Source organism: Python bivittatus, unplaced genomic scaffold (genome assembly GCF_059951505.1).
Source record: "Python bivittatus isolate LINGU-HERP-01145 unplaced genomic scaffold, Pbiv_v1 ctg000670_np1212, whole genome shotgun sequence".
Taxonomy (NCBI): Eukaryota; Metazoa; Chordata; class Lepidosauria; order Squamata; family Pythonidae; genus Python; species Python bivittatus.
Genome location: NW_028277094.1, coordinates 12892323 through 12920035, shown reverse-complemented (window position 1 = coordinate 12920035; position 27713 = coordinate 12892323). Strand labels below are relative to the sequence as shown.

At 61.4% G+C, this 27713-nt stretch overlaps 2 protein-coding genes and 1 pseudogene across 8 annotated transcripts in view; all 3 read left to right on the top strand.

Annotated features, from left to right (window-relative positions):
* Window positions 1–257: 257 nt before the first annotated feature.
* Window positions 258–22571, top strand: SHROOM4 (shroom family member 4). 2 transcript variants are annotated; one of them, XM_088151793.1, is made up of 11 exons: window positions 258–568; window positions 7336–7487; window positions 10964–11095; window positions 12406–14575; window positions 15309–15370; window positions 16331–17017; window positions 17373–17473; window positions 17556–17829; window positions 18234–18414; window positions 19325–19609; window positions 20238–22571. In XM_088151793.1, the coding sequence occupies exons 1-11, from the start codon at window positions 308–310 to the stop codon at window positions 20505–20507; spliced, it is 4575 nt and encodes a 1524-aa protein (XP_088007919.1). In that variant the 5' UTR covers window positions 258–307; the 3' UTR covers window positions 20508–22571. The 2 variants fall into 2 exon arrangements, with proteins under 2 accessions (XP_088007919.1, XP_007433629.2); XM_007433567.3 differs by lacking the exons at window positions 258–568; window positions 7336–7487 and having other exon boundaries at window positions 12453–14575.
* LOC148214447 (uncharacterized) lies at window positions 7494–10878 on the top strand (annotated as a pseudogene).
* Window positions 22572–26315: 3744 nt separating the features above from the next.
* The window catches only part of DGKK (diacylglycerol kinase kappa), a 33843-nt gene continuing 32445 nt past the window's right edge, over window positions 26316–27713 (top strand). For 4 of the 6 annotated variants that reach the window (XM_088151802.1, XM_088151801.1, XM_088151800.1 and 1 more), the window contains exons 1-2: window positions 26318–26465; window positions 26847–27056. In XM_088151802.1, coding sequence (XP_088007928.1) covers window positions 26874–27056 — 183 coding nt within the window. In that variant the 5' untranslated portion in view covers window positions 26318–26465; window positions 26847–26873. Of the gene's footprint in view, window positions 26466–26846; window positions 27057–27713 lie in introns of all 6 variants that reach the window. The other 2 variants (XM_088151798.1, XM_088151797.1) reach the window with 2 other exon arrangements.

The window sequence follows — 27713 nt, the reverse complement described above, 5'->3', positions numbered from 1 at the left end:
TCCTAGCCCTCGGCAGCGCCCGGAACCGGATCGGCCCTCGCCCAGCCCAAGAGCCCGCGCGCCAAAGCGGCCCGCAGGAGGAGGCGGAGCGGCTCCGCTGCTGGGGGCGCGCCTTGGCCGGGGCGTTGCAGGATCCGGGCGCGCCAGGCCGGGCCGGCCAGAAGCCTCCGCTCGCCCGCGACACGCCCACCGGGGGCGCCTGCTGGTCCGCCCTCCAGCAGGCAGAGCGTCGCGCAACGCAACGCAACGCAACGCAGCGCCGCGTCCCGTCCCGTCCCGTCCCGTCCCGTCCCGTCCCGTCCCGTTGATGCCGAGCGGCGTTTTCCCGGCCGCCGCGTGTCAGGCCCAGGGACAGCGGAATGGTGCCATGGAGCGGCCGTCGGGGCAGAGGCAGCGGCCCCCGGCGGAATCCGAGCCCGAGCCCGACCCGCCGCCGCCGCCGGTCAAGCTGGCCAGCCGACTCCTGGTCTCTTTCCAGTACCTGCACGTGCAGCTGGCCGGCGGCGCGCCCTGGGGCTTCACGCTGAGGGGCGGGCTGGAGCACGGCGAGCCCCTCATCGTCTCCAAGGTGAGTCTTCGCCCCGCTGGGTCCGCGAGAGCGCGGGCCGGGCCCCTCCGCCTCCAGCCTTCCTCCGCCCCCGCCGCGCGGCTCCCTGCGCTGGGAGGTTCGGCGCGAGCCGTCCCCTTTGTCTGGCCGCCTCGAGTCTCGCCTTCCCGCCCGGGCGCCTCTCCCCCTCGCTGGCTGGGCGTTGCTCGTCCCCTCCTCCCGGGCGGCCCGCCTCGCGCCCTCCTCGCTCCTCCGAGCCCGCAGGTCCGGCTGGGCGCCCGGCCGGGCTCGGGGCAGAACTTGGCCGCGCTCCGGGGCCGCGGCGACGCTCCGCTGCTCCGAGGAGGCACCCCAAGCTCCCCGGCGAGGGGAGGGGGACTCCACAGAGAGCGCGGCGTACCGGGGGACTTCCTTCCCCCCTCCCCTCCCCTCCCCTCCCCCCGTCCCGGTTCGGAAGTTGCCGGAGGCGGCCATCAGGGATGAAGTGCCCCGCTTCGGACCTCGGGCAGGCGGTGGTCCGCCTAGGAATTCGTGGTGGAGTCCGGTCCGGCGGCCCTTCCGAGGGAGGGATGCAGGGACCCGCCTCCCTGGAGGGCAGCGTACGCTGCGGGGAAGCTTGGTTGCGCGCGGAGAAAAGCCGGGAGCCAGCCCGAGGCCACGTCCGAGCCTCGCGGGGCTCCTCTGCCCAGTCTTACCGCGGTCGCAGTGTCCGCAGCCCCTCGCGTGCCCCCTCGGGGAGAGCAGGGCTGGGGGTGGGGCAAGACAAGTTCATCTTGGCGACGGCCACCCTGGGGGTCGACCCCGCCCCCCCGCGGGAATTTCCTGAGGCGTCTCTGGCTCGGCAGAGGGAAGGCGCCTTGGGCCAGAACCCCGCCGGGCTTTGTTCCTCCTGCTCCGCCGGCCCTGACTTGGGAACCTTCTCCCCGAATCTTCCCCGCAGAACCCCGAGGAAGGGGGCTTTCTATCTTGCGGGCCCTCCCGAGCCTTTGAAACCCAAGCCTGCGGGTCTGGCTGGGCTCGGGTTCCTTCGAGACGCCTTTGGCTTGCAGCCGTGCAAAGGTGGCCGCGAGGAAAAGGGCCCTGTCGGTGCGGTGCGCGGAGGGGATGCGGCGAGCTGAACGGGGCTCTTCATCCTGCCTTCCCACCACTGAAGGACCCGCAGGCTCTGTGCTGATCAACACCCGGCTTGGACGAGGTGGTTGGGAATATGATGATCAAAAGAAGCAGGGAGAGCCAGAGCCTTAAAAGGCAGGATCGAAATTCAGGAGAAGCCAGAAAAATGGTTAAAATGTCCACTGGAAGAACTTCCACAGGGAAAAATGCCAAGTCACCGTTTAGATAGGAAAAATCAAAGATGTGAATGTCGGAGAGGAAGGGGTCACACTGGGCACACATAGAGGATCTGGGTGTCTTGGTGGACCAAAAGCTGAACATGAGTGCCAAAACTACACAAAAAAGGAGTAAATACTGTCCTAAGCTGCATCAACGTATAAAAGGTGGTAAAAGGCCTGGAAGGAAAGACTTAGGGGGAATGGGGGCAAGCATGTGGCAGAGTAGGGGCAGACAGGTTAGCTGTCTTCCAAGAAGAATTCCTAATGGGAAGAGCTGCCACAGTGGAACAGGAGGTGACCCCCCCTTCATTGGAGGTGCCTAACCAGAGGCTGGTGGTCCCCTGGTGGGGATGCTGTAGTAGTAGATTCTTGCACTGAGCAAGGGGTCAGGTCGGGTGGTCTCCAGAGCACTTTCCATTTTAGGATTCTGTGACCATTCACAGAGCATTGCGGACAGCCAGGGCTATGCTGAACTGCCAGACCCTGGCAGCTGCGGGCTCACGGGTTTCCCTGGCTGGACCCTGCCTGACATTAGGCTAAAGGGACTCCAGTGAGTGACCCACTTGGCCTTGCCCGATGCCAGAGTAGATCCCTGGACATTGCTCCCTGTCAGCTGACTCCAGATGGAAGCAAGTAAAAGCTCCCATTTTACTGTTAAGGGGTACTTTCTCCAGAGATGTCAAAGGTTTCTGGAGTGGTTCTGATGAGTGTGTGGCAGATACAAAGTGTGGTGTGTAGCTGAGTGGTGGAGCAAATGCTTTGAATTCAGCAGCCCCTGGTTCAGTGCTTGGCATCTTGGGCTGGTGGAAAGACCTGCCTCAAATGAGGCCTGGCCCGGTGTGGTGTAGGGTTGTGTAGTCATTGCATAGCATATATTTTGCAGGTAGGAAGTTGTATGCTCAGCCCCTTCTGTCTGGTGAAAAGGCTCTGGAGTGGCTGCAAGAAGTCCAGACCGGAGAGCCGGTGAGGAGAGAAGGCCTCGGGCTCCATCTGGAGCAGCTTCATATGTTCAGGTCAACATGAGACCAAGTGCAGGACAAGCCTTTGGTGATTGTGAGGGGGAGACAACCAGCCTGCAGTAAGAGGAAGGAGACTGGCTCTGGTTCTCCTCCTTAAAGGCATGGCTGCTCTCCCCCCCTCTACACTTGGACTGCTAAATGTGAAATGTCCACTGGGGACACCTGGGGGGCAGCAGAAGGGCCACGGGGGGGGGGGCAGTGGTGCCTCTCCCTTGCTCTTGGGAGACATATCTAGCCCATCTATGGCCTTGGATGTCCCTCCTGGGGTCCTTGGCTCGGGCATTTGGTGCTGACTTGTGTCCCAAGGAAGGGGCACTAAGCTGTTCCCATTGCCAGCAGCATGCCAGGCTTCTCCGAGTGTGTGCCCCAAGGCTGGGTGCTGAGCAGTAACCGCCACAAGGCAGTGAATGATTAACCGCCCTTCTGCAGAGGCAGCAAGGGCTGGAGCTGGGTTCCTGGTGGGAAGGCTGGGCCGCTCCCCTTGCTGGGAGGCTCTGGGAGAGAAGAGCCCGAGTGCACGTGTCAGGGGCAGGGGGCCTGTGCCAGAGCCCCTTTCCCCACAGCACAAAAGCCTTGTCTGTCCGGCACCTTTCCTGAGCCCCCCCAGGAAGCCTCTCCAGCAGGCCCTCAGCATGGGGGGGAGAGGGAGGGGCAGACCTGGGGGGAGCACCCCTGGGACCCCATGAGGCCTGCTTGCTCACACACTCGCTCTCCCTCCCCAGATGCGTGCCCCTACCGGGGTGGTTCTGTGCAGAGTTGGTTGCATCCACCAGCGCCTGCGCCGTGCGTTGGCACGTTTTCATTTGTTCCCTTGAAATGGCTGCGCCCCAGTACAGCGATCATATCTCCCCCGATCATATCTCCCCCGGTGGTTTGTGTCCTTGCTGGGCACAAGGACCCTGAAAGGAGGAATGCAGAGGAAGCAGCTGCAGGACGGCCAGGACTGCTGAGGGCCACTTGCTGCAGTTGGGCCAAGCAGCCCTCTTCCACTGCTAGGGGCCCAGGCGCAGGGAGCTTTCCCTGAGCTGGGCGTGCGTCCTCTAGTCGAGAGGCCAGGTCCAAAGACTTCCCAAGGTGCCCAGCCCCGCAGGGCTGAGCTGTCTGGGGAGCCTTTGGGTGAGCCAAGGCGCGCTCCTTCAAGGTGCAAGGGAGCTCCTCTGAGGATGGAGGTGTCCGGCCAGGGTGCCAAGGCCATGGTCACAGCGATCGCCTTCCTCCTTGCTGCCTGGCAAAATCGCGAGCAAGAACAAGGATTGCTTTGTGCCCTAATGAGCAGAGAGCTGGCAAGCTCCCTCCTCTCTGCGCCTTTCCTCTCTCAGCTTCCTTCTGGCAGGACGGGGCTGCTGCTGCTGCTGCTGCTGCTGCTGCTGCTGCTGCTGCTGCTGCTGCTGCATCCACCTCCAGACGGGCCCCAGTGGTCGAGGGGACCCGCCTCCTCTGCTTCTCTTGGGGAGGAGAGATCGGCCTCCCAGGCTTTGCGCGTTTGGCACCCACCCTGCTGGGGCAGCCAGGCTGCGCTCCCTCCCTGCAAGAAGGAGCGCGGGGGGCCGGGCAGGGGGCACCAGAGGGAAGAAGGCCGGGCTGGGCGCTTGTAGCTCCCGCAGCCTCAGTTTGATTAAAGCGCCATGTTGGGGGAGTGAAGAGTGGCAGCTGCCAGCATCTCTGCTGTCCAAAAATGGGGAGGGAACACAGCATTTCCTCCCAGAGTGGGGTCCGGGGGTTCCCTCCACCACAGGCCAGATGTTTCCTCTGGCAGGGAGTTGTGTGTGTCCATCTCTGAGTCTGAAGCCGAGCGAGACTTGCAGCTGGGAAGCCAGGCGGGGGTTAATCGCAGCCGTGAGTTCGGCTCTTCCTCAGTGGGAAGCCCTTCACAGTCCAGATCGTCTCAGCGGAGCCACCCCAGCTGAGCCTGGCAGGCGCCTCGGCCTCCTGGCTTCTGGCCTTTGCCGCTGGCATGGAGCGGGAGAGCGTGAATGACATCTTGGGGACTTCTGGGCTGAGTCTGCGATGTGGGTTCCCCGGATGCAGAAAATACTCGTCTTTGCTGGTAGTGCGAGAGAGCAAGGGAAGAGGTGCCGAGGCTGGCCCTCAGCCCCTGAGTATTTCAATTTCCAGTTCCTTTCCCTCGATGCTGCTGCGTGAAGGGCAAGAGAATGGCCCTGTCTCTTCCCTGGCTTGGCTGCTCACCTGCTTTGCGCACAGAAGCTAAACGTTATTTTGGACTCCTGGAGAGCTAGAGCTGCGCAGGGCAGACTTCAGGCCGCTTAGCTTCTTACTGGAATCTCACAGTCCACTGACTGGCACCGGGTGGAAAATTAAGCTCCCAATGTGAGAGAGCCCCCTTCCCCTTCTCCGCCCAGGGACTGCCATCAGCACAGCGCATGGTTGAGCAGTCTGGAAACTGGACGGGTCTGTGTGCTTTGCTCTTGGGAGAACAAGCTCAGCTTCCTAACTTGAATTCCCGGCACTCCGGTCTGTTAGCCGCCGGTGGGGGTCTGGGCGCTGCTGCTGCTGCTGCTGCAACAGGTGCATTCTCTGCCTTGCTTGGGCTTGGCGCGGCCAGAAGGTGAGCCTGTTTGCCTGTGGCCCAGGGCCCTCCAGATCGGAAGCTCCCAGAATTCCCCACCCATGTGACTAAATAGGCTGGGAATCCTGGAAGATGCACTCCCAGCACCTCCAGGGGAGGGTGTGGGGTGGGGAAGTCTTCTAACCCGCGGCTTGCTGTGTGGACAGAGCTCGGAGCAGAGAAGCCCAGGAGAGGGAGAGCCTTCTCCAGGGCTGGCTCGTCACCTGGAGCGCTGCTCCAGAGCTCCGCGGCTGTCCTGTCTGCCGACAAGCTCCAGCAGTCGTGGCTGCTGCGAAGCTGCGCTCAGAGCAGGGACAACAGCGGGACAGAGGACGGATTCCACCGACGGCTCCAGCAGGCCTCTGTCTGTCTGGATCAGGTGCACGAGGTGTAAAAGCGAATTGAGGTCACTGGTCCCAGCAAACGGCGAAAGATTGTTGCTTTGCTTTTACAGAGTCGAGATCAGGCTGTTCATAAGAACTTCTAAATTATTTCATTATGAATGGCAGATCATATTCCAGACAATTTTATTTAAGTATAAATTGCATGCTGGGTGGCGGGGGGGAACAAAGATTGTCCCCAGCCCGATACTAGCCAGATATGTTGGGCTACAGCTCCTTTGATCCCCAACTGAGGTTGCCAGATCAGGGAACTTTGGGTTAACATTTCAACTTTTTTATGCTTGTTGGTTTCATTTCTTCCCCCAAAAGTCTGTCCAAGAGAAGGAATAATGGTCTTTCTCTTGCCAGTTACCAATTACCACATTGATCTTTGAATTCAACAGAGGAAAGCAACCTTTCACGCTGGTATTTGGTGGGTGCTCTGGGCACCCTCACAAAATGGCCATTGTTACGTCATGCATATTGCCAGAAGTTGTGGCGTGCCACAATCCCAGGATGTGGGCATCAGGGAGCTGTGGCCGAGGTGTGAGCTTTTGGCCTTGGGGCTCCCAAGTACAGCCAGCTGTGGCCCAAGGGGGAGTGGAGGAGTCTTGCTTCTTCGGTCCAGCATTTGGGTTTTGCTGGGGACGCAGAACCCCTGGAAGATTCCCCATCCCTCGGCCCATCTAAGACTGACCACGAGATGCCCAGCTCTTCCCCGGAGTCCCTGCATCTTTGTGAGGAGGTGGATCAGGGCTCCCTGCTTGGCGAAGGTTGACTTTTCCTCATCCCTGCCACTTACCCCACTCTCAGCCACCATCCCTGCTCCTTGTCACTGGGTGTGGCTTTTCGCACTTGGGCTCTCCATGGCCTGTGGCATTTGGCTACACAACTGGCTCTTGTTCGGCCAGACCACGGGAGCTCTTCTCTTGCTCCACAGGCGTGTGACCGGCGGGGAGGGGCAGCCCATCCCACTCTTGGCTTGGGGCCTTAGCCCTGGTTTAGTCCCAGAGCACAGGCCACAGACCGCCGCCCCCGGGACACTCTTGGGGGTCGTTCAGGCTCAGTGGCAAATCCTTTGGGAGTCTGCAAGGGGGACCTGCCAACCACTGGCTCCGTGGTGGGTTGACAGGCAGGAGGAGGACTTTGATGAGCAGAGGAGGACCCTTCTCCCTTCTGATGGGATTGCTATAGAGGTGCTATTGGATGGTGGGGCAGGGACCCGATTTTAATAGTAGGGCAGGATGAGAGCAGGCTAAGAGCTCCAGGGCCTGGTTGGAGACTGGCGGAGCCTCTGGCCCAGTGGTCTGGAGAGGGCTGTGCAGCCGCTGGAGGGTCTCCCTGCACTGTGCTCCTGCTCCTGGATGTTGGTTTTTATCGTTGCCGTGAGCCACCCAACTGGTATATAAGATGGTCCCTCTGTCCCTCCGCCTGGCCAGTCACCCTGGGATTGCGGGGAGGTGACCCATCGCACATGGCTCTTGCCCTTCAGGTGGAGGATGGAGGAAAGGCAGCCCTCTCGCAGAAGATGCGCTCAGGCGACGAGCTGGTGAACATCAATGGCACCCCGCTCTACGGCTCTCGGCAGGAAGCGCTCATCCTGATCAAGGGCTCCTACCGCACACTCAAGATGATCATTCGGAGGTGAGAAGAGAGCCCCCCCCCGCCGGGGATGGGGGGCGCTGCCCACACGGGCCTCTGCCAGGGAAGGAGTCCTTCCTGACTGAGAGGTGGTAGCCGCCACATGGCTTTTCTCTGGGGCTCCAGGGGCGCTGTTCTCACCAAAACAAAAGAGGCAGGGAGGTTGCAATCCACCCCGCATGGTGCTGTTCCTGCCAGTTTTTCCAGCTCTGGGGGGAAGGGGGGGCTAGGGGGCAGGGATGGGTGTGTGCCTGTGGCTCCTTGAGCTGGGCTGCTGCTGCCATCCTATGGCAGGAATTTGGGTTGCACGCCAGTCTGCGGTTGGCCAAGGAGGCAGCATAAAGCAGGGCAGAACACCTTTTTCCCCTGAGTTGGAAATGGATTTCTTTAAAACTCTGTTAGATCCCCCTCCACTCCCTCCGGTCTCCAGAGCAGGCCAGTCCTTCTAGTATTTAAGGTTACAGCTGAAAAGAACTGAGTAACTGTGAAATGCAAAAGAGGTACCACCGCCTGGGACAATGCTATTGGCAGGAAAATATACCTAGTTTTGAGTTTCGCAGAGTGCTCTCTCCCTCTAAGAAACAGAAACTAGTTCAGACAAATATTTGCTTTCTTTATTTGTCTCATTTCGCTCCATGGACAGATGAGTCACGGGTAAATAAAACACGTTTGAGGCAGCAGCAGACGGAGCTCTGCCTGGCTGCCCTTTGGGGTAATCACCCAGGAACTGGCTGTGGCAACAAAGCCAGTCAGCCTCTCAGGTGCCCATAGAGAGCACATCGTCTGACTCTCTGGGAGAAGAGACTTCACTCTCCCGGCCTTTTCAGCACAGAGCTAGAAATGAAAAGGGTGTTCAGTCTGTGGCCGTCTGGAGTCCTGACCAGGTGCCTTTTCTCCAGTATCTGCTGCCAGAAAGCTGAAATTTTGTGACCACGTATCTGAAAATGAATGAGCATCATTGGTCCACTGGAACATATTTCGGAGTAAACTTTCTGAAACTGCTGCGCATATGCTTGTTCTCCCTAGTGAAAATCTTTGGCTGCTGCAACACTCTGGAACCCCACACTGGGGATTCGTGTGGTGATCCAACAGCTGTATGGTGCATGAGCTTATTTTAGAAAATTTGACATCCTTCCTTTTCTTCCCGTCTACTTGCATCACTCAGGGCGAGTTTGCAACTATTGAAAGCAAAACGGCTCCGTAAAAGAAGGGGAAGGAGCTGCAAAAGAACAAAAACGCAGACAAGCCCAGCTCCAGGGCCTGTCCCCCTTGGCAAGGCAGAAGTCAGCGGCAGCGAGGGAGCAGGAGACCTCGCAGGTGGGGCCTCCCCCCTCCAGTGTTTCTCGACCTTGGCCGCTTTAAGCTGTGTGGACTTCAACTCCCGGCACGCTGGCTGGGGAATTCTGGGAGTTGATGTCCACACAGCTTAAAGCGGCCACGGTCAAGAAACGCCGCTCCGACCTATTTGCAGCTGCAGCGGTCTGGTCTGCGTGGGCCCGGGACTTGTCCTGGACGGAAGAAGAGCTGGAGATTGCCTTCTGGGGCGGGGGTGCAGGGTGCCCTGATCGGCTGCCCTTTGGGCCACACCAGGCACAGGACCTGATGGCTGCTCTTCAACCCAGCTCCTTTTTTGGGGGGGTGGCTGGAAAAATGGGTGCCTGCTGTACTTCCCGGGGACCAGGTGGGCTGCAGCAGTTTGGGCAAAGCTCTTGGCCACTCCTGTGGATTCCCACTGCCTGTCAGATGGATCTGAATCAGTCTGGGATTCCGGAGCCAGGCAGGTTGAACAGGGTTTTTTCTTCTTCTTTTCGGGGAAAGCCGGAGAACTTGACGTTGCATGTGGATGGCTTTTTTCCAGCCTGAGCATCACACAGAGGGCACCCAAAGTGACATTCCCTGTCCGGGGAGTGAAGCATGGGGGGGCTCCTTTGGCACCCAGTTGGCACCTCTCTATGCCGCCCCTACTGAAGTTCACAGCTTCCCACCTCCAGCCTTTGTGGCGAGGCGGGGGCTGTGCTTGCCCGTGGCCCCACAGCACCCTCTTCTCCATCTCAGCTCCTGCTCCTCCTTTGCCCCCAAAGGCAAAGTGATCTCATTCTTCCTGCACTCGGTCCCAGTCACTTCCTGTGTGTGTGCGGGGGGGGGGGGGGGAGGCCTGAAGCTCAGCTGGAGGCAGTTGTTTCAGCAAGAGATGTTCTGGAATTCCCCAGGCCAGGCGAGGGGCTCAGCCCTTCCCACCTTGGAGATCCTTGGCCGTCCCCTTCTCCCCTAAGATGCAGGTGGTCCACAGGGTTGCAGGCCCCCCGGGGAGGGAGGCTTCCCTTTCCCGGCTGCCTTGGGAGGGGAGGGGAGGGGAGGGGAGGGGAGGCTGCTGCTCCAAGAGCCAGGAAGCCCCGTCCCCCGGGGGGGTCTCGGCTTCTGATATTAGCGCTGCCAGCTCCGCTATCTCCCTGGACATCACTTCCTCACCGCTTCCTGGCTGGGAGGAGATGAGGACCGGGTCTGGCTCCAGGAGCCGGGGGGGCAGGAACCCCTCCCTGCTGGGCTGCCCTGACGTGTGGCTTCCAGTCCCACTCCGCTGCCCGCAGTGGCTGGCTGGGCTGGGCCACAGCCTGGGCGCCGCTTCCTCGCCAGACCTCTCCACGGGCTCCCCTCTTTCCTGGGACAGGTGCGTATTGAGCCTGCTGGGGGGGGGCCCTCTCCTTTCCATGTCTGGTTGTGCTCAGCCTCATTTTTTTGCGAGGGGAGAGATGACCGTGAGCTGGGCTGGGGCGAAAGAAAGGAAAAGCCTGCCGCAGGGCGTAGGCTCAGCTTCTCCACTGCGGGACCCCGGGTGGGCAGGCGGGCGCACGTGGCTCCTGTGGGTTCCCATCCAGAAGGTGCTGGGGGTTCATGGCACCGTTAGCCTGTCTGGGCCAGGCAGGGCTCTGGCCAAGGGGCTGAGTCTCCAGCAAAGAGGCCCCGCTCCCCTTGCCCGCCTGCGCAGCTCTGCTTTGTACCAGCCCGGGTCCCTTCCTTAGGCCAGCCTCACCTTGCTGGAGTGGCACAGCCTTCCTCACACCAACCAACATCATGCCCAGAAGTTCCCAGCCGAGAGTTCACTTCCAGCAGGAGGTCACCGAGTGGCCTTTGTTAACGGCAATCCGCTGAGTTGGGCTGGCCGGGGACCTGGGGCAGGGTGGATTCAGACGGCAGTGGGGCACTTTGGCGCTTGGTGAAGTGGGGCACAGTCTCCCCACCTCCTGTCCTGAGGGGAGGGCAGCAGCTGCTCCTCCTTCAGGGAGGGGGAGGGGCAGCAGCCATCCAGCTGGGGGGCAGGGAGGAATAGGCCTCGGAGTGGGGTGGGAGAGCGACAACAGGCGAAGCTCCTGAGAGAGGTGGGGAAGGGCGATGGGCACACTGGGGCATATGGTGGAGGAGCAGGAGAAGCTCTTCTGCTTCCTGCCCTCCACTTTGTCTTTGTTCTGGCTGCCTGGCAGGAGGAACGTGCCCATCATCAGGCCCCACTCATGGCATCTGGCCAAGCTCTCCGAGGTCCAGACTGAGGCCGCCACCATGACCTTTCCTGCTGACCCCCTCAGCCTCTTCTGGCATTTGGGCTGTGAGACGAGGTGAGTGGTGGGCGGGAGGCTGGGGACTCTTTTCTGGCTGGGGGGCGTGCTTCAGCACCAGTGTAGGAATGGGGGGGGCCGTTTGGCTCCTGCGGTCCTCTAAGGGGGGGGAGGGTGCCCTTTCTTCACTGCTTCTGTGCCCCAGGTGGACAGCTAGTCCCCCCACCCAAGTGCTTGAGTCCTGGGCTAAAAGTGGGCAGCAGAATCCGCCCGGGACACGGGGGAGGTTCACCCGGCCAGGCCATGGCGGCAATTAGCCTCGGGCTCTGTTCTCCCACCTGCCTTTGGTGGCCCCAACTGGGAACGCAGAGAACAGCTGGGTGTGGCCACCTAGCGCCCCAGGCACCTCCGCTTGATGCCCTTCCCCCCTTGGCTCTTCTGCAACGCACGTGGGGCAGCCCCAGCGCATCTTCTCTGGCTGACCAGCTCCTTCCCAGAGCTCTGGCTGGACCGGGTACCGCTGTGCCCACTCCTGAGCATGGGATGTGATGCCGGGCAGCGTTTCCCCCGGAGGCCCTGGTGGCGTTTTCTCCCATCAGGAAGGGAGGTGGCCCAACATCACTCAGGCTGCCAGCAAGAAAGGAGTAATGGCTTCAGTTCCTGGCCCGAGCGGGCGAGAGAAGCTGCCAACTTTCCCTGAGTTGGAGGGCGTGACGTGGCAGGCAGGACCCACGCACCCTTCTCTAGCCTGAGAGCTGCACGCAAAGCCAGGCGGGACCGTCCCTTTCGGATTACACGGGGAGCTGCGCCGCGCCCTGCCCCACACAGGGTCCCCTGGAAAAGCACCAGGCTGACCCTTTGCAGTGTAAAACTGCAGCCCCCCGTGGCTTGGGACCAGCTCTCCCCATCCAAATGGAGCTGGGGCCTGGCAGTAGCTGGACGGGAAGTGGCTGCTCTAGAGCCCTTGAAGACGTGGACTGGTAGTGCTGCCCTGGCCCCGATGTGCCGACGCTGCTGCTGCTCGGTGGCACACAGGGGGTCCTTTGCGGCAGGAGGGGCTGGGCCTGGGCCTGAGTGGCAGCTCCTATCACCCTCCTTGGCCTGAAAGCCTTTCCCTGCCCCAGAAATGTCCCCCTCCCGCGTCTGGGCAGGGGCAAAGGGGGCTTGTGGCCTGAGAGGGGCAGGTGGAAGGCCAAGGGGTCACGGGAGGCGGGCGAGTCTCCAGGTCTGGAGGGGCCAGTCAGGATAGCCACGAGGGGAGGGTGGCGCTGCACCATCAAGTGGAAAGCAGCTGTGGGCCAAAAGTAGTTGGAGCCAGGCGGGGCTGCCCCACTGCTGACGCGGGGCCTCCCCTTTCTTCCTGCCCCCAGTGACCTGCCTTTGCCGTGGAACCCTCTTTCTCCCCACTACACCACAGAAAAGAACAGCTCCCTCGGGAGCATGGAGAGTCTGGACCCGCCCAGCCAGGCCTACTACGAGGGCAGCCCGTCTCCCATCGACCAGGCCATGTGCCAGAGCAAGCGGGACTCTGCCTACAGCTCCTTCTCAGCCAGCTCCAACGCCTCCGACTCCGTGCTGCGACCTGAGGAGGGCAGCTCCACGGACGGTGCCCAGCCCGCCCAGCTGCCAGAGCCTCGCTACCTGCAAACGGGCGGTGAGCCGGTGGGCCTGCCCTGCCCGGCTCCCGGTGCCAGGCTACCCTCCAGCGTTCAGCCGAGCTCCCTTCCCAGCCCTGCCAAAGTGGCTGCCGCCCCTCCCCAGCCGCCCTTGAGACAGGACAGCCTGCGTGCATGTAACTCCCCGCCAGAAGCCCCAGGATCCCCGCCCCGCACAGGTTTTTTGTGTTGTGAGGGCCAGTGGAGCTCGGACGCCTCCCTCTGCACACCTGGCAGAGACCGCCATGGGCCGGGGGGGCAGCTGCCCACCACGGGCCCCCTGAAGGACTCTCTATTCACTGATCAGTACTACCTGCTGAGCTCGCACACAGAGCAGCCCTCCGTGATGGAGAAGGGCCCACGAAGCCCCCGCGCCCCTTTGGCTGAGGAGAACACCAGACGGCCCTTAGGAGACCCCCCTAAAGGGAAGGAGCATGAGACAGAGCCGGACAGCCACGAAGGCTCCCCGTCTCCCTGGAAGGCTGCCTGGGCCGGGCCCTTTGGCCATCGCCACAGCATCCCAGAACACTTGCTGGTTGCCCAGTTGCAGGCTCTGGATGTCTCCCGTGGCCAGGAGGGTCCTCACTGGACAGTGTCCCCACTGCACAAGGAGCAAAAGTACCTGCGGGCTCCAGAGCCATGGTTGAATCCGGGCCACTGCGGCCAGAACACCTGTGGACAAGCGGAAGAGCTGGGTCCTCTTCCAACCTCTGGGGAGGGGTCGCCGTCTCCACCACGGGGCGCATGCACAGCGCTAGAGAGTCCCCAGAGCACCCTTGCTGACCTGGCAGGTTCCCTGCCACCGCCGCCATTTGGAAATGCCAGCACTGCCCCATCAGACCTCCAGGCAGCCCCCTGCACAGATACTTTGCCAGATGCTGAAAGGAGCCCACCAGCTGCCCGGAAGGCAGGCTCAGCCCAGCATCGTTCTGCACAAACCCGCCGACGCAGTGACCGCTTTGCCACCAACTTGCGGAACGAGATCCAGTGGCGCAAAGCCCAGCTCCAGAAGGCAAAAGGTGCTGGGGTGCTGGGGTGCGAGGAGGAGCCTGCTCAAGAGACAGAAGAGCCCCATGCCCACACCGCGGCTTCTGCCCCACCCCCTCCCTTAGGGGAGGGCAAGCCCCATGGCTCCTCTGGGCTGCCGGCTGTGCCCCCCAAGCGCTGGGGCTCTGACCTGAGTGTGTTTGGTGGGGATAGCGTGCCAGGCAGCCCCCAAAGGCCACCTGGGGACCCAGTGCCTAAGGAGAAGGCCGCTCGGCCAGAGAAACCTCTGCCACCGGCCCGTGGAGGCCGAGGAGGCCGCTGGCGGTGGTCCCCGGAGCACAAGCTTCAGCCTCAGGAGTCAGAGCCGGGACCTTCCTTGCAGCCACCCCCAGAGGAACCTGGTCTTCTACCTTTCGCCGACCGGCGGAAGTTCTTTGAGGAGACAAGCCGGCCACCGTCCTCCGGGCCCTCGGGCTCCCATCAGGACAGGCTCGGTGGCGCACAGTCCCCCGAGGCAGAGAAGCCAGGAAGCACCAAGCATGGGGACTTCCGGCGCCACTCCCTCGACCAGTCCTACCGGTGCCTGGCATCGCCCCCCATCTACCAGGACTTCCAGCCAGAGGTGCTGGGGTTGTGCCAGCCCCTGGCTCGACACGGTCCAGAGGGCGACTGTTGGAGGCCTCTTCCTTGCTCTTGTGCCATCCGAGAGGCCTGTGCCTACAGCTTGCGGGATGAGTGTGCCATGCTGCATGCGAGGAACATGCCGGTGCCGTCCAGCCACTGTGCCCACCATTGTCACCCCTGTCCCTGGAGCTGCTGCAGTGACTGCTGTTGCCCAGCTCAGCAGAAGCTGCTGGAGGACGGAGGCCCCTGGCAAGCAAGGAAGCCTTTTCAGATGGTAAGTCGGATTCTCAGATTCATCTTCCCCGTCAGCCTGGTTCATCAGGTTTCTAGAATATTCCTTCCTTGCTGTGCTTCCAAGTTCCTTGGAGAGGCAGGTGGCGGGGAAGAGGAGGACCTATAACGGGCTGTGAGAATAACCTTGAGGAAGAGGAGGAAGAGCCGCAGCCAAGGCGAGGCCTGATAAGGGAAATCTGAGCCGAAGCAGGACCGGAATTTGAAAAAGCGTCTCAGACTTGACCTGCTCTAGTTCCCTCCCTCTATCAGGGCGGGGGGGGGGGGCGCATTCAGAGTTGCAAGGTTCTGTTACTGTAGCCCTGTAACAAAAGCAGTTTTAGTGTTTGTGACTTTGGGGTTCAAGTCTGGTCTACCTTGCAGGCCTGACATCAACCGAGTTTAGTGGTAAGGGCCCCCGCTGTAGACTTAGCAGCAAGCATGCAAGGGTGTGCCTGTCCCTTCCCAGGGCTGCCCGTGTTCCCCAGGTCATCTGGCTGAAAAGGCTTCTAGATTTCTCCGACCAGAGGGGGAGGCGAGGCCAGCAGTTGGGTGGGGTGTCTGACCGGGCTGGGGGGAGAACCTCAGCTGGTCCAGCAGTGCAGTCCCAGAAAGGGTGGGATGGCCTTCATGGGCTGCCCAGCCCCCTCCCCTTGGCCCAGGACAGAAGGGCAGGACGCCGAGGGCTCCGTGGCCTGTCCCCTCCCCGTGCCTCACTCTCCCCTTCTGCCTGGCAGGAATTCCCAGCGGGAGAGTGGGAGCCCCCAGCCGCGAACCGAGCAAGCAGCCAGTCTGTGAGGTAGGTGGTGGCCAGGCCAGAGCAGAAGGGGGGTGACCCCAAAGAAACGGGGTGGATTGGCAGGGGCCGTTCCCTGCCCCGGGCTTACGGGGCGCTCTGAGTGCCAAGGACCTACAGATCCCGCTTGGCTGCTCCACGTTGCTGCCAGATAGTCTGGAGAAGGTCCGGGGTGGGGCCTTGCGGGGGGAACTTTGCTGGCTGGAAGAGCTGTTCCTGTTCGCGCCCTTGGCCTGTGCGTTTGCCACAGACCGTCTCTGGAGAAGGAGGAGACGCCTTCCCTCCAGTTTCTGGCTTGAAGCCGCTGGCTGGTGGCGTACTTGGCCGCCAGCTGTTTGCTCAGCATGATTGCTGAGGGTCTCTCCTTAAGCAGGAAGCGGGGACACAGATCTGCGCCCGCCTCCCTCTTCCCCGCATAAAGGGTGGCTCCCCAGAGGACAGGTGGCTCTTCCTGAGGCAGCAGGGACAGGGCAGGTATTCTCTGAAAGGCGATTCGGAGCTGGTTAGAAGGAGGTTCTGCTCCCTTGGGCTTGGCTGTGGTAGATCCTTCAGATGCCACAGCGGAGGCCAGATCCTTGGCCTCCCAGGTCAGGAGCTCAGATGATGGCATTCGTACACACCAGCCTGGCAAGCTGCTTGACCTCTCTAGAGCTGGTGCTGCTAGTGTGGACCAAGTGCTGTTGCTTAGCTCTGGTGTCTTCTGGGGAAGGGAGTTGCCTTTTGAGAAGCAGACCAGCTCGTGGAATCGAGGCAGCGTCCACCTGGGCTGCAATTAATCTGCCGTTGTCTCGCAGGGGGACATTAGTGTTCTTGGCCAGAATTGGTGGAGCCCAACCGCTGAGAGACCCTTGTCCCCTCCTCAGAGCGAGGTTGCCTTGATGAGCAGCCCCCGACCTATTGAGCTTGAGGGGCGGTCAGCTCCTCTCCACCGCTGTGTCTTCAGCCCCCTCCTCTTTCTTCCAGTCAGCTCTTGCAGCACAAGGTGGCCTTTGCAAGGGTCAGCCCATTCTGGACCTGCTTTGAGCGCGCTGAACCGGCCTGGCCCCCTTTCTGCCGGGCTGCGTCCACGCGTGACCTCTCCTGGGACTGCGAGCGGCCAAGACGGGCTGTGGAGAAGGTGGGCTCGGAGGCAGGCCCCGGCGAGCCGCGCAAACCCCCCTTGCGTGAAAGGGCCTATTCGGAGAGCCGCCTCTGTGTTGAGCCAGCCGGTGTGTCTGCAAGGGAGTGGCGAGAAGCCCCATCGGCCAAGTTGGAGGAGACGGGACTGAAGTCACCACCATGCCAAGCCAGAAGAAGGGCTCCGCCACCTCCACGGCCCCCTCCGCCCAACTGGGAGAAGTACCGCCTGTCCCGGGCTTCACACCAACAGCTTCTCCCTGCCCACGCTGACCTGCCTGCGCACTCGAATGACTCCTGGGGCACCGGCCAGACCGGCCTTGAAGCAGCCAGGCAGCGTTCTCAGAGCCTGCCTGTGGAGCGGCTGTGGAACAACAGGCTGCAGCTGCAGTGCCCGCCACTACCTTGTGCGGCACCTGGTGGCGCCCCTTCCCTCCCTGAACAAGACAACCCCCTCTACTACTGCCATGGTTCACCACACCGGAGCCTGGAGTGGCTGATGCCCGAGACGAGTGACCGGAGTGGCTCTTCCAGGCAAGTGGCCTCACATTTGGCCTCTGGTGTCCTGGAGCCCAGGCGGCCAGAGGGAGGTCCTGGGGGAGACAGTCCCAGGGGAGGCATTGGCTGAATAAGGGGGGAGCAGCCAGCCCCCTTCCCACGCAGGCATTAGGGTGCCCCCCGAGCAGAGAGACAGGCGGGACCCCTTTCCACCCTTCCCTCTGTCAGTTGTGGTTTTGTCTATGAAAAGGGTCCCCCTCTCTTTCGCCTTCCCTTAAGACAGGAAAGTGCGCAAAAGCCCACTCTTAGAAATCGGTCATCCTCGCAACTCTGCCTGGGCGAGAGGAACAGCGTGGCCTTAACAAGAGCTTGGTTGGTTTTGTGCATACAGGGCAGCCGGTGCCTTGGAGGAGGAAGCCACCAACCGGCCACCCCGGGATGAGGAGCAGGAGAGGCTGGTTGGCAGCCCCTCAGAGCAGCCCCCCAGCCTGCGTAAGTCTGTTTCTGGGTGGGGCGTGGTAGAGGCTCTGCTTGGTGAGCAATGCTGCTGGCTTACGCCTTCTGTGCCCCGCAGACCCCCAGCAGCGTGCGCCTGTATCCAAGGACGCTGCGGGAGAGAGTCGCTGCACCGGCCAGGAAGCAGGGCCACCCCCCCTGCGCCTGAATTCGGAGGAGCTGATGAGAGACGTGGCGGGCAGGGACCGGTCCCTGGCTGGAGTGCTGAGCTCTGGTTTGGGGTTCAGATCAGCTGCCGAGGTGATGGGTGACCTCTTTGCTGCAAGCGATTGCCCCCCATGGAAAGGGCAGGACAGGTCTCCACTGGGGAGTGGCCCCAGTTGCCCCAAAAGGTAGGCCTCTTTGGGCTTTGCAAACTCTGGGGAAGGGAGGGAGACATGGAGAGTCTTGATGTGTGGCACAGCGAGCCTTGTGAGAGCCAGTGGGGTCTATTGCGTGGAACCTGGCTTGGGCAGAGCCGAGTCGGATCCCCGTTCTACCGCCAAGGTCCTTGGGTGATCCCGGGCCAAAGCCTTCTTGCAGGCTGCTGGGATCAGAAAATCGGGGGAGCCACGGACGCGGCTGCCCTGAAGCGATGAGAGATCGGTGTAAATTGCACAGGCAGGCGGGCAACTCGTTGCTTTCTGGCTGCAGCATCTGTTTCCTTGAGTGGATGTTGTGCCTCCTTACCAAAGAGGAAAGTCCCTTCTCTCCCCCTTACGGTTGGTGCCTCCCATAATGCGTCCTCTTGCTGTAGGCAGCAGGTGCCGCTGGAGACCCCGACCCTCGGAGGAGCCGCCAGCCCCACCTCCCGCTTGACGTACTACAACCTGTCGGCAGGCAAGGCCGAGCTGCTGAATAAGATGAAGGACCGTGCTGAGCTGGCTGTGGCCCATTCAGAAGAGGAGGAGCTGGACCATGACCTGGCTCAGAAGAAGGCAAGCTTTCTCCCACCCGCCCCACCCGCCCCACCCCCCGCCAAGCAACACAGCCTGTGGACAGCTGAGCCCCAGAGCCGGCGGCCTGGAAGGCCCCCTCTCTGCGGGATCTCGACCCAGGCAAAGCTGCGGGGAGTGGAATGTGGGCTCCCTGGGCTCCAGCTGATCCCCAGCAGTGCCAACACCTGGCCAGCCTTCGGTTGGGACGGTCTCTCCTTCCAAAGGCGCCAGCCCCTGCCGTCCCAACTCTGAAGGCCATCTGTGAACGCTGCCTCCACAGGCAGGTGCTCCTAAAATGGGATCCTCACCCTCTCTCCTCCGAGTTTTGGGTTTCTCCAGGAGAACGGGGCTCTGCTTAAGTTACCGATGAGATCCTCAGAATGCTCCAGCAGCCCTGGGACTTGTGATGCCTCCGGTCGGTTTGAGAGGTGCCTTGGAAGGGAGAAGAGGCTGGTTCTAACCTACCACGTTGGGCTATTTTCTTCCACCTTGCAACCCAAGTTGGCTGCCTGCGTGATGTGAAACACCCACCTTGGGGTCCAAACTGCTTTGCTCAACTGAGGGGTCAAGGCCCCGAACAGCTGAGTGAGAATGGCCTCCTCAACTTTTCTTATTTTGTCACTGGAAAGTTAGCAGGATGGGTGCAGGTTCTCCCTTCCGCGGCTGCCTCCAGACCACCTTAAGGCTCCATCTCAGCTCACGGAAGAAGATTTGGGGACTCTCAAACTCCTCCCCCTTGTTCTGCCATTTCTTTCCTATTAAAAGAGGCAGTCTTGCCTGTTCTGAGGATTTAAACATGTCTGAAAATTCAGGGCTGGGCTACTCTCCAGGCTGGGAGAAGCCGGGGTTTAAAACCAGGGTGCAAATGCTGGCTCAGCCCCAAGTCCAGGCTAGTCTTTCTGCTCTGCAGGTGCAGCTGATTGAGAGCATTGGACGGAAGCTCATGGTGTTGCAGGAGGCCCAGCAGGGTCTGCAGGACGACCTGAGTGCCAACACAGCCCTCGGCAGAGAGGTGGAGAACTACATCAAGGGGGCTTGCAAGCCCCACGAACTTGAGAAGTTCCGCCTCGTCATAGGCGACCTGGACAAGGTGGTCAACCTGCTGCTCTCGTTGTCGGGGCGGCTGGCCCGAGTAGAGAATGCCCTGAGTGGCCTGGATGCACAGGAGGAGGAGGAGGAGGAGGAGGAAGAGAAGGTGTGCGGCTGAAGCGGGGAGGAGGGGAGGCTGCTGGGGGGGGAGGGAGGGAGGGAGGGAGGGGCGCTGGCCACACAGCAGAGGGTGGCTTGCCTGCCCCAGGAGCTCCTCTGGAGCAGGACTGCTCTGGGGTCCTCCACTGATCCCTGTTGAGGCTCCAGCTACGGGTGCTGGGATTACGACTGGGCCCCAAAGAATGGGTACGGTATATCCACCCCCTGCAGACTGCAGGGCAACGAAGCCCTGTCTGCAGAGCTTGAAGGGTAAGCTGCCCCTTTAGAGGGAGAGAGCCCTACAGCTCCAGAGCGATAGGTTTTCTTTCTGAAAAGGAGAAAGCGGTACCTAGCCCCACTGCCGAGGATGGGGTCTGGCATTCCTGCTGCACAGGAATGCTTTCCTCGGGGCCTCTGTGGTGCCAGTTCAGGTGGCTGCAAGGCCAGGTGTTGGCGGTGCAGCCAGCTTGCCCCCCCTTTCCTCCCCTGGCTGGAGCACCAGTGCTGCTCTTGGGTCTGCTCCAGAGCACTGGCTCTGGCTCGGCAACGGGGACGGGCTCCTCATCTGCGTGGAGGCCCCAGGCACGGCGGGCGCTGACCAGCTCTCTTTCCCTCCCCCGCCCCCTGCCCACAAGATGGCTCTCCTGGAAAAGAAGCGGCTGCTGATGGCGCAATTGGAGGATGCCAAGGAGCTGCAGGAACATGTGGCGCAGCGGGAGAAGCTCGTCTTCGCCAGCGTCTCACGCTGCTTGCCCGCCGAGCAGCTACAGGACTACCAGCACTTTGTGCGCATGAAGTCCGCCTTGGCGATCCAGCAGCGGCAGTTGGATGATAAGATCAAGCTGGGTGAGGAGCAGCTGCGTTGCCTCCGGGAGAGCCTGCCCCGGAGGCCCAGAGAGCACTAGAAGAGCCCCAGGACCCCACCGGTTGGGGGGCTGACTGCAACCTGCAGGAGCTCTGGTGCCTTCCTGTCCTCCAGAAAGCGATGATGCCTTCTGCTGAAGAGGGCTGTGCCAAATAGCCATGCCTGTTCCTCTCCTCCGTGGCCAGGGAAGAAGGGGTCACCCAAAAAGATGCACCCCCTGCACTTGGGATCAGTTGTCACCGCTGCTGCTCAAGAAAAGGTGGCTGTGGGAATCCTGGAGTCACACTGGAATGAAGAGGCTGTGGGGGTCCTCACAGCCCCCCCAAGACTACCTGGCTGGCTAGATGAGGTGACCCCGCTGTCTCCATTCCTTCCAGGGGGCCATGTGGCCTTGGGTGGACAACAGAGGCTCCCTCTGGCAGTAATTGGGGGTTGACGTTCCTAGCCCGCAACGCTCACCTGACATGCCTACAACCCTGGAAGGTGCTTCTTCTACTGGTCCACGTTATTTATTTTCTTCTCTCGCTGTGTTAGGGTTTGTCTCCAAGTTAAAGCAGGATTCCGGTCGGGCGAGGGCCAGGTGGCTGGACCGGCTGGTCAGGAGCGTGGCTCATGGTCTTTCAGAGCCCACATCCACAGCAGCACTTGGCACGTGAGCGTCACAAAGGGAGACCTCGCCTTGGTCCGAGGCTTCGCGGCGTCCCACCGCCCTTTGTCCCCAGCTAAGCACTTACGGCTGCTGCTTCAGCCTTCCCATGGAGGGGACCATCAGCGTGAGACCTTTCACATGTCTTGCCTTGCCTCTCCCGTGCGGTCACTCAGAGGCTGAGCTCCAGGCCTAAGTGGGCTCAGGTGGCGCCTGTCCAGCTGCAAAATCCTTGCCAGTGAGATAGCGCAGCACCAGGGCCACGTGAGGATCAGTGTGGAGAACCTGGGAAGCGTCGCCAGAGCAGCCTTGGAAAAGCCTTGCTTTGCACTGGGGTGCGGTCAGACTCCCTGAGCCAGAGATCATGGCATGGCAGCAGGAATACACATGAGCTTGTCTTTTCTTGTGAGCTACGTACATGTCCTGCCGGCTGCCTTAATTTATCCAGCGGGCAACCCAGCCCCAATTACTGGCTCTGTCCCTCGGCTTTGGGCAGGCAGCCGCACCATGGGAGGGGGTCTCCCTTCCCATTCTCCTGCCCTGGCCTGAAACTGAATTCCCTGGCAAGAACAGTTGTGGGGCGGGGGAGCTGGGGCTGGATACGCAGGGCTTCTCTTCCTATCTCCCCTGTGTCCATGGCCAGAGGAATGTGTTGGGATCCTGCCACGGCTATTCTGCCCCCAACATCCTCTTCCTCTCCATTGTCCTTGGCCCAGTGCAGGAAGCCAGGTCTGCTTGGCTTAACCCCTTCAGTGCCGGGCTGCCTTGAACTCCTGGCCACACGTTCTCCCCTTGAGGAAGAGCTGCCTTAGTGCTCTGGGCCTCGAAAGGAGTTAAAATCTCACTGCCTGGGCTCCCAGTAAGCAGGGGAGGAGGACCCTGCACTCCCAAGCATCCTTGCCTCTTTGCCCCCTCCTCAGCCTTCAAGGAAGGAGACCCAGTTTTTCCAGACCAGCTTCTCAACCTGGTGCTCTGAAGACCTGGGACCGTAGCTCCCCTAACATTAACCAGGAGGCCAACATGTGGCCAGGGTAAGCCCTCGTGGCCCAGGCCACGTGGGCCTTGAATGCTTCCCGACTTGGGCTCCTGAGTGGGGATTCAGGTTCCTTCCTCCGAAGGGCCAAGCCGGCTTTTATTCCTTTGGAGAAAGCTGGGCTTCGGGTGACTTGCATGCCTGCCGGTCGGCATCCTTCTGGAAGAGCTCTCGGGCATGTGACAGCCCATTGCCGCCGGCGTGCTGTTTGGTGGTTGCCCTTGGTTTCCTGCAGCCAGGCTGCTTCAGCCTCTGCGGGGCTTGGAACCTCCCCGGAGAGTGGGTGTGAGTCTGGCTGTGCTTTTTCAAAAGCCAGGGCTGGGGGGCCGTGGACGAAGTTGCAGGTGAGCCTCTTTCTGCTTTTCCCAGGCGAATCTTGGAAATCAGCCCTTCGTCTTCTCCAACCTGCCCCCCCCCCGCCCCCCAGTATTCCTTGCTTGCTTGAGACCAGTCTTTTGTGGGGAGTTGGCTGTGAAAGCATTATGTATTCACACTCACCGAGAAGAGGAGGCCGTGTTGCCTGGCCACGCTGCAGACTCGGCTTCTGGCTGCCCAACACAGACTCTTCATCAAGTGGGAATGAGGGACAGTTCAGGAGGAGCTCTGTGTAATTTGGGACATTTGCAATACCAGGTTCCTCTCCCTCCCCTTCGACCTCTCCCTCTTTTTATGGCAAAACCATTGCAGCTCCCTGCACTGACCTGTAAGAACAGGGGTGTCCTCTGCCCACTCCTGCCCCTGAACCTGCCCCTCTCACCATTCCTGGCTTGCTCTGAGCAGCTGCTCTGCCCAAGCAGCCCCTCCTCAGCGCAGGTGGAACCCGAGTGCTAACTCTGAAGGCATGTTGCTATGTGATTAAATGCTTGAGTTGCTGGCTGTAATTGTGTGCTTCCTACACACCAAAGAATCTATGGTTCCTGTCCAATGTTTCCACAGCAAGATCTCTTCAGTTGTGTTTCCAGAGGTGTTTTGACTCCACCTTCACCAGCTTGCGCCTTGGCTGTGGGTGCTATTATGGCGACGGGGGAAAGGCGGAATCACATTTTGCATTAAATTGGTGCTAACCGGGTCTCCGGCTCTGTGTGGCCTTTGTTCTGGAAGGGAAGTGTTGGAAACCAGCCACAGCCTGCTCTGAAAGGGAGAAATGTTTTATTTGTACAATGCAGGTGGGGGGGGGTTCAGTCTCCCACTTCCTAAGGGAAAAGCATCTTGCAGTTCTGGCTTTGCCCTTGTGGCAAGATTAGCTTGCTCTTGGCCGGGGCCGCTGGCCAGCAGAGGGCTCAGCAGCAAGGCAGCCTCTGATCCCAGGCTGGGGCAACCGGCTAGATTTCCAGGATCATGTTCTTTGCGTGATGCAGCGCGGTGGGCTCCTCTCCCGAGGCTTCCGATGACTCATAGAGACGACAATCTTGGAAAGGCAGACTGACTTCCATGTGATCCTGACGGCTGTGCGGGACCCAGATGGAGGCCAGGCTGCAGCAGCTGTGGGTGGCCAGCCGGCGTGTTTGGGGCCTGGGGTGAAGAGCGCATGCCTACCACACCTCCTCACTGCAGGAGAGAGCCCCAGGCGCCAGGTGTGACGATCCTGATTGCTCGCGGCAGTTTCAGGGTGGGTTGTGGCAACTGTGGAAGTAGAGATCTCTCAGAAGCGCATCACGAGCAGAGTTTGGACCCTCATCAGTTTATGAACGTGACATGGTTCCCCTTAGTGACCAGTCGAGCCTTGCACAGACGGACCTGCCCTTTCGCAAGGGGAAATCGGGCTGTCGGGTGCCAGCGCAGCCTCTGAGAGCTGCCTCTCCGTACGCCACTGCAAGCCACTTAATGGGGGGGTGGTTGGGCAAGTCAGACCTTCACGATCCAAAGGCGCCTCTTACTCCTTGGGTGCTCAGCACCAGGTAGGCCCCTCCTACCACGGGCTGGAAGGAGGTTGAAGAACAAGTCCCCAGGGGTGGCAGAAGTGCCCCCTCTTATGAGTGCAGGACTGGCAAATGGGCAGGGCTGGTGGTCTCCCAGAGCTGGAGCCTGCAGCCCTCTCTGTGAGGCTGCCTGGACAGGCCTCTCGTGCAGGTGGTGGTTCTGGTGGGTGCTGAGGGGAGGCCAGGGCCAAGCCAGGGCCCTGTCGGGGAGGGGGCTCTTGCCTGGGGCTGGGGCAGACAGTCATCTCCTGGAGATGTGCCCCAGGCCCCTCACTGCACAGCGCATCTCTCGGGGTGAGGGGTCATCTGGAGGGTGGCTTCCCCAAGGCTCTTTCTGTAAGCAAGAGCTGGACTGTCGCACGCAGCGGGCTTTGCCCAAGCAGCCCCCACCTGGCTGCTCTTTGGCCCGAGAGTGGCTGACCTCTTGCTCCGGGACTTGACAGGTTTCTAGAGGGGCCACAGGGGGGTCCTGCGCTTACCTACTGCAGCCACAAGCAAGAGTTGAAGCTGCCAGACCTTTTGGGGTTCTGCCTGAGCCACTGGAGTCCCCATCTTCTGAGTCCCGTTTCCCCGCCTGAGCGTTTCCAGTGGCCTGGGGATAAAGAGCCAGGACTGGGGCTCAGGATGGGGTTGGCTCCTCCATTTTGCAGACAAGAAGTCCTGGCTGGTGGGCCTTCCAGCCCTGCCCAATCTCATTTCCCACAATGCCCCTGGGTCCCACCTCGTTAGCCTGTTATCGCTGGAGGGAACACCATTCTTCGCCCCAGGGGCTGGGGATTGTGGGAGATGCCTCTGGCAGGCGTCCTGCTCAAGGTCTGAGATGTTGCTCCAGAGGCAACTCAGTGCCTGGTTCCCAAGATGAGGACCGGAAGGTAGAACCGAAGGTGCCTAGCCCTGGTGGGGGGCTCCGACTCTGTATCGAAGGAGGCCTCCAACAGATCGCTGTGGGAAGGGAACAAAAGCCCCTCGCTCTTCCCGCCCTTGCCCAGAAGACAGGCAGCCAGGACACCCTTTCCAAGCGGTCAGATGGAAAGGAAAGCAGTGGGCTGCAGCCACGAGGGACCAAGGACAACTGGAGGCGCTGCCTGCTCTCCCTCCAGATCCAGGGCCCTTTGAGGATGGCGGATGGCGCAGAGTTCTTGGGAAAGGCTGTAGCTCGGGGCAAGCGGGTTCAGCATCTGGCCGGGGTTGGGGGGGGCAGACTGACCTGGAGAGTTGCCCAGCATCAATAGGACAGGTGGACCATCTTACTAATGCGTCATGCGTACTATTGCTTGCTGTTGAGCAAACCAGCTTTACTTAGCTAACCCCGTTTCCTGGATCTGCATGATGGCCCACCAAACCGTGAATTCAGCACACCGACGTGTAGGTCTGCGCCGGCCTAAGATACAGTCACTTCTTCATCCTGAAACGCAAACCCACCTCCTGGTTTCAGCCTAGCTGGGCCTCCTGGTCTGCTGTGCGGACTCGGCCCGCGTGGTTAGTATAAGATTCAGTGTTTCGTGGGAACGCAGGGACAAGCAACCAGCTGGTAGAAGGCGGCTTCCGAGATCCCTGCCTCCTGGACGCCGCTCCTGCCGACCCTCCGGGGGTTTGTCCCCTGAACTCCAACTCCCATTCGCGCACCTGCCTCCCCTCCCCTCCCCTCCCCCCCCAGGTCTGATTGAGTTCGGGCTGTTGCGTGTTGCAGGGTCCCAGCCGGCCGCATTGGGTTCACCCAGCCACGGCTTAGCATACTGGGGGAACCAGCCTGACAGGAAAATGGGCCGCCTGAGCCGCCGGCGCTCCCGAAAGCAAAGCGATCGCGAATCCGAAATCTGCCCGCTTCCTTTCCAAGCCCACCCCACTTCTTTCGGGCAAGGGGAGGATGGCATCCTAGGGCCTCTCCCCTAATAATGAAAGGGGGGTCGTTTCCCGAGCCCAAATGGCCGGCTGGAAAGGCTGTCAACGCGTTGCGGCGTCCGATTTCCAGCCGGGAGGAGGAAGCTTCTCCGCGTCCCTCCGCCCGGATCAAAAGGCGCTCGACTGATTCAGATGGGAGAGGGGCGGGGCGAGGGGTTGGGCGCTGTGGCGGCGGGTGGGGCAAGCGCGCGCTGCAGCGCCGGCTGGCGGGGGAAGCGGGAGCTCGTGGCGGCCGCAAAGCGCCGAAGGGAGGCGAGGAAGCAACACGTGCCGCGGCGGTGGCGGATCTGGAGCAGCAGCCCCCGCTGCTGCCGCCACCGCCACCGCCGCCGCTGCTGCGGGAGCGCTCGCTCCGCTTGCAGGCTTCGCTGAGCTGCGCCCGGCGGACGAGGGGGAAGCGGGCGGGCGCGCGCGCTCCCCGCGGCGCTGCGGAGACGCAGAAGGGGACGCTGCCTCGGCTCAGCTCGGGCCAGCGCGCTCTCCCGCCGTTGCTACGCGGTAGGTCGCCCGCCGCGGAGTCGGGGCCGCCGCGGGAGAACGGGGACAGGCGGCTGCGCCCCAGCAGACCGCGCAAGGGCCGGGATGCCGCCCCCGGCGACGCCCCTGCCCCGCCAACCACCTGTTCGCCGGAGAGGCTGCGCGGGAGCCGAGCCCGTCGCGCTCTCCGGAAAAGAGCAGCGGCCGCTGCCTCGCCCCCAGCCCCCCGGCGCGACACCCGAGGAGGTGGATGGGGACGGGGGATGGGGGCGCGCGCGCGGCCCCGGGCTTGCGGGGAGGGCGAGCTGGGTTTCTGTCCCTGTTTACGGCTGGAGGGCGCAAAAGAGGAAGCGGCTCCGGAGGGCCCCGTGGCTCACGCCCGCCCCTGCCTCTCCTTCACAGGACCTCGACGTCCGCCCCGCGCGGAGGATGGCCGAGAAACTGGCCCCCCCGGGAGAGCTGTTCCTGCGCAAGGGCCGCGAGCCGGTCTCCTCGCTGGACGTGGACCGGCTGGCCCCGGGCGAGGAGTCGTCGGACAGCGAAGGCGAGCAAGAGGGCGGCTCCCACAAGCTCATCCGCAAAGTCTCCACCTCGGGCCAGATGAGGGCCAAGGTAAGAGCGGCGCCCCTCCGCTTCCCCCCCACCGGTTGGCTTCTCCCTTACTTTCTGCCTTGCGGAGCACAGCCGGTCTCGTCTAGCCAGGCGCGAGGGAGGGGCGGAGGGGGCGAGGATGCTCCAGAGGTCAGCAGAGCCCATCCCTGCAGCCAGGAGTGGCGAGCGCTGCGGGGGCTGAGCGCCTGCTGTGTTTATCGGGTCCCCTCACCTGCAGCGCCTTACGCCGAACCCGGCTTTGCTGCATCCAACCCAGCCGGATGGAGCTTGACTTCTGCCCTGGTGGCAGCAGGTCAAGCTTTGTGGAAGTAGCCCGGCTGCTGGCAGTTGCTGGCTCTCAGAGCCTGGTGCGGCCTCCTGGCCTGGAGGGCAGTGGGAGCAAAGCCTCAGGTGGTTGGTTGTCTGAACGGGGGAACTCAGTTGCTGTGATTTGTAAATCTGGGCCTGTGGCTTAACCTATTATGTGAAAGCAACCAGTTGGAGTTTATTTGTTAAATCATGGTTAATCCAGCGGTATCCTCTGGCAAAAGCTCTACTTTCAGCAGAAACCAGGACTCCCACAAACATCAGCATTTCTAAAGAGGGTTTGCCAAAGGCAAGTTCTGCAGAGGAGTTGGCATTTCAGATTGTCCTCTTCTCCCAAGTTGATTTTGAATT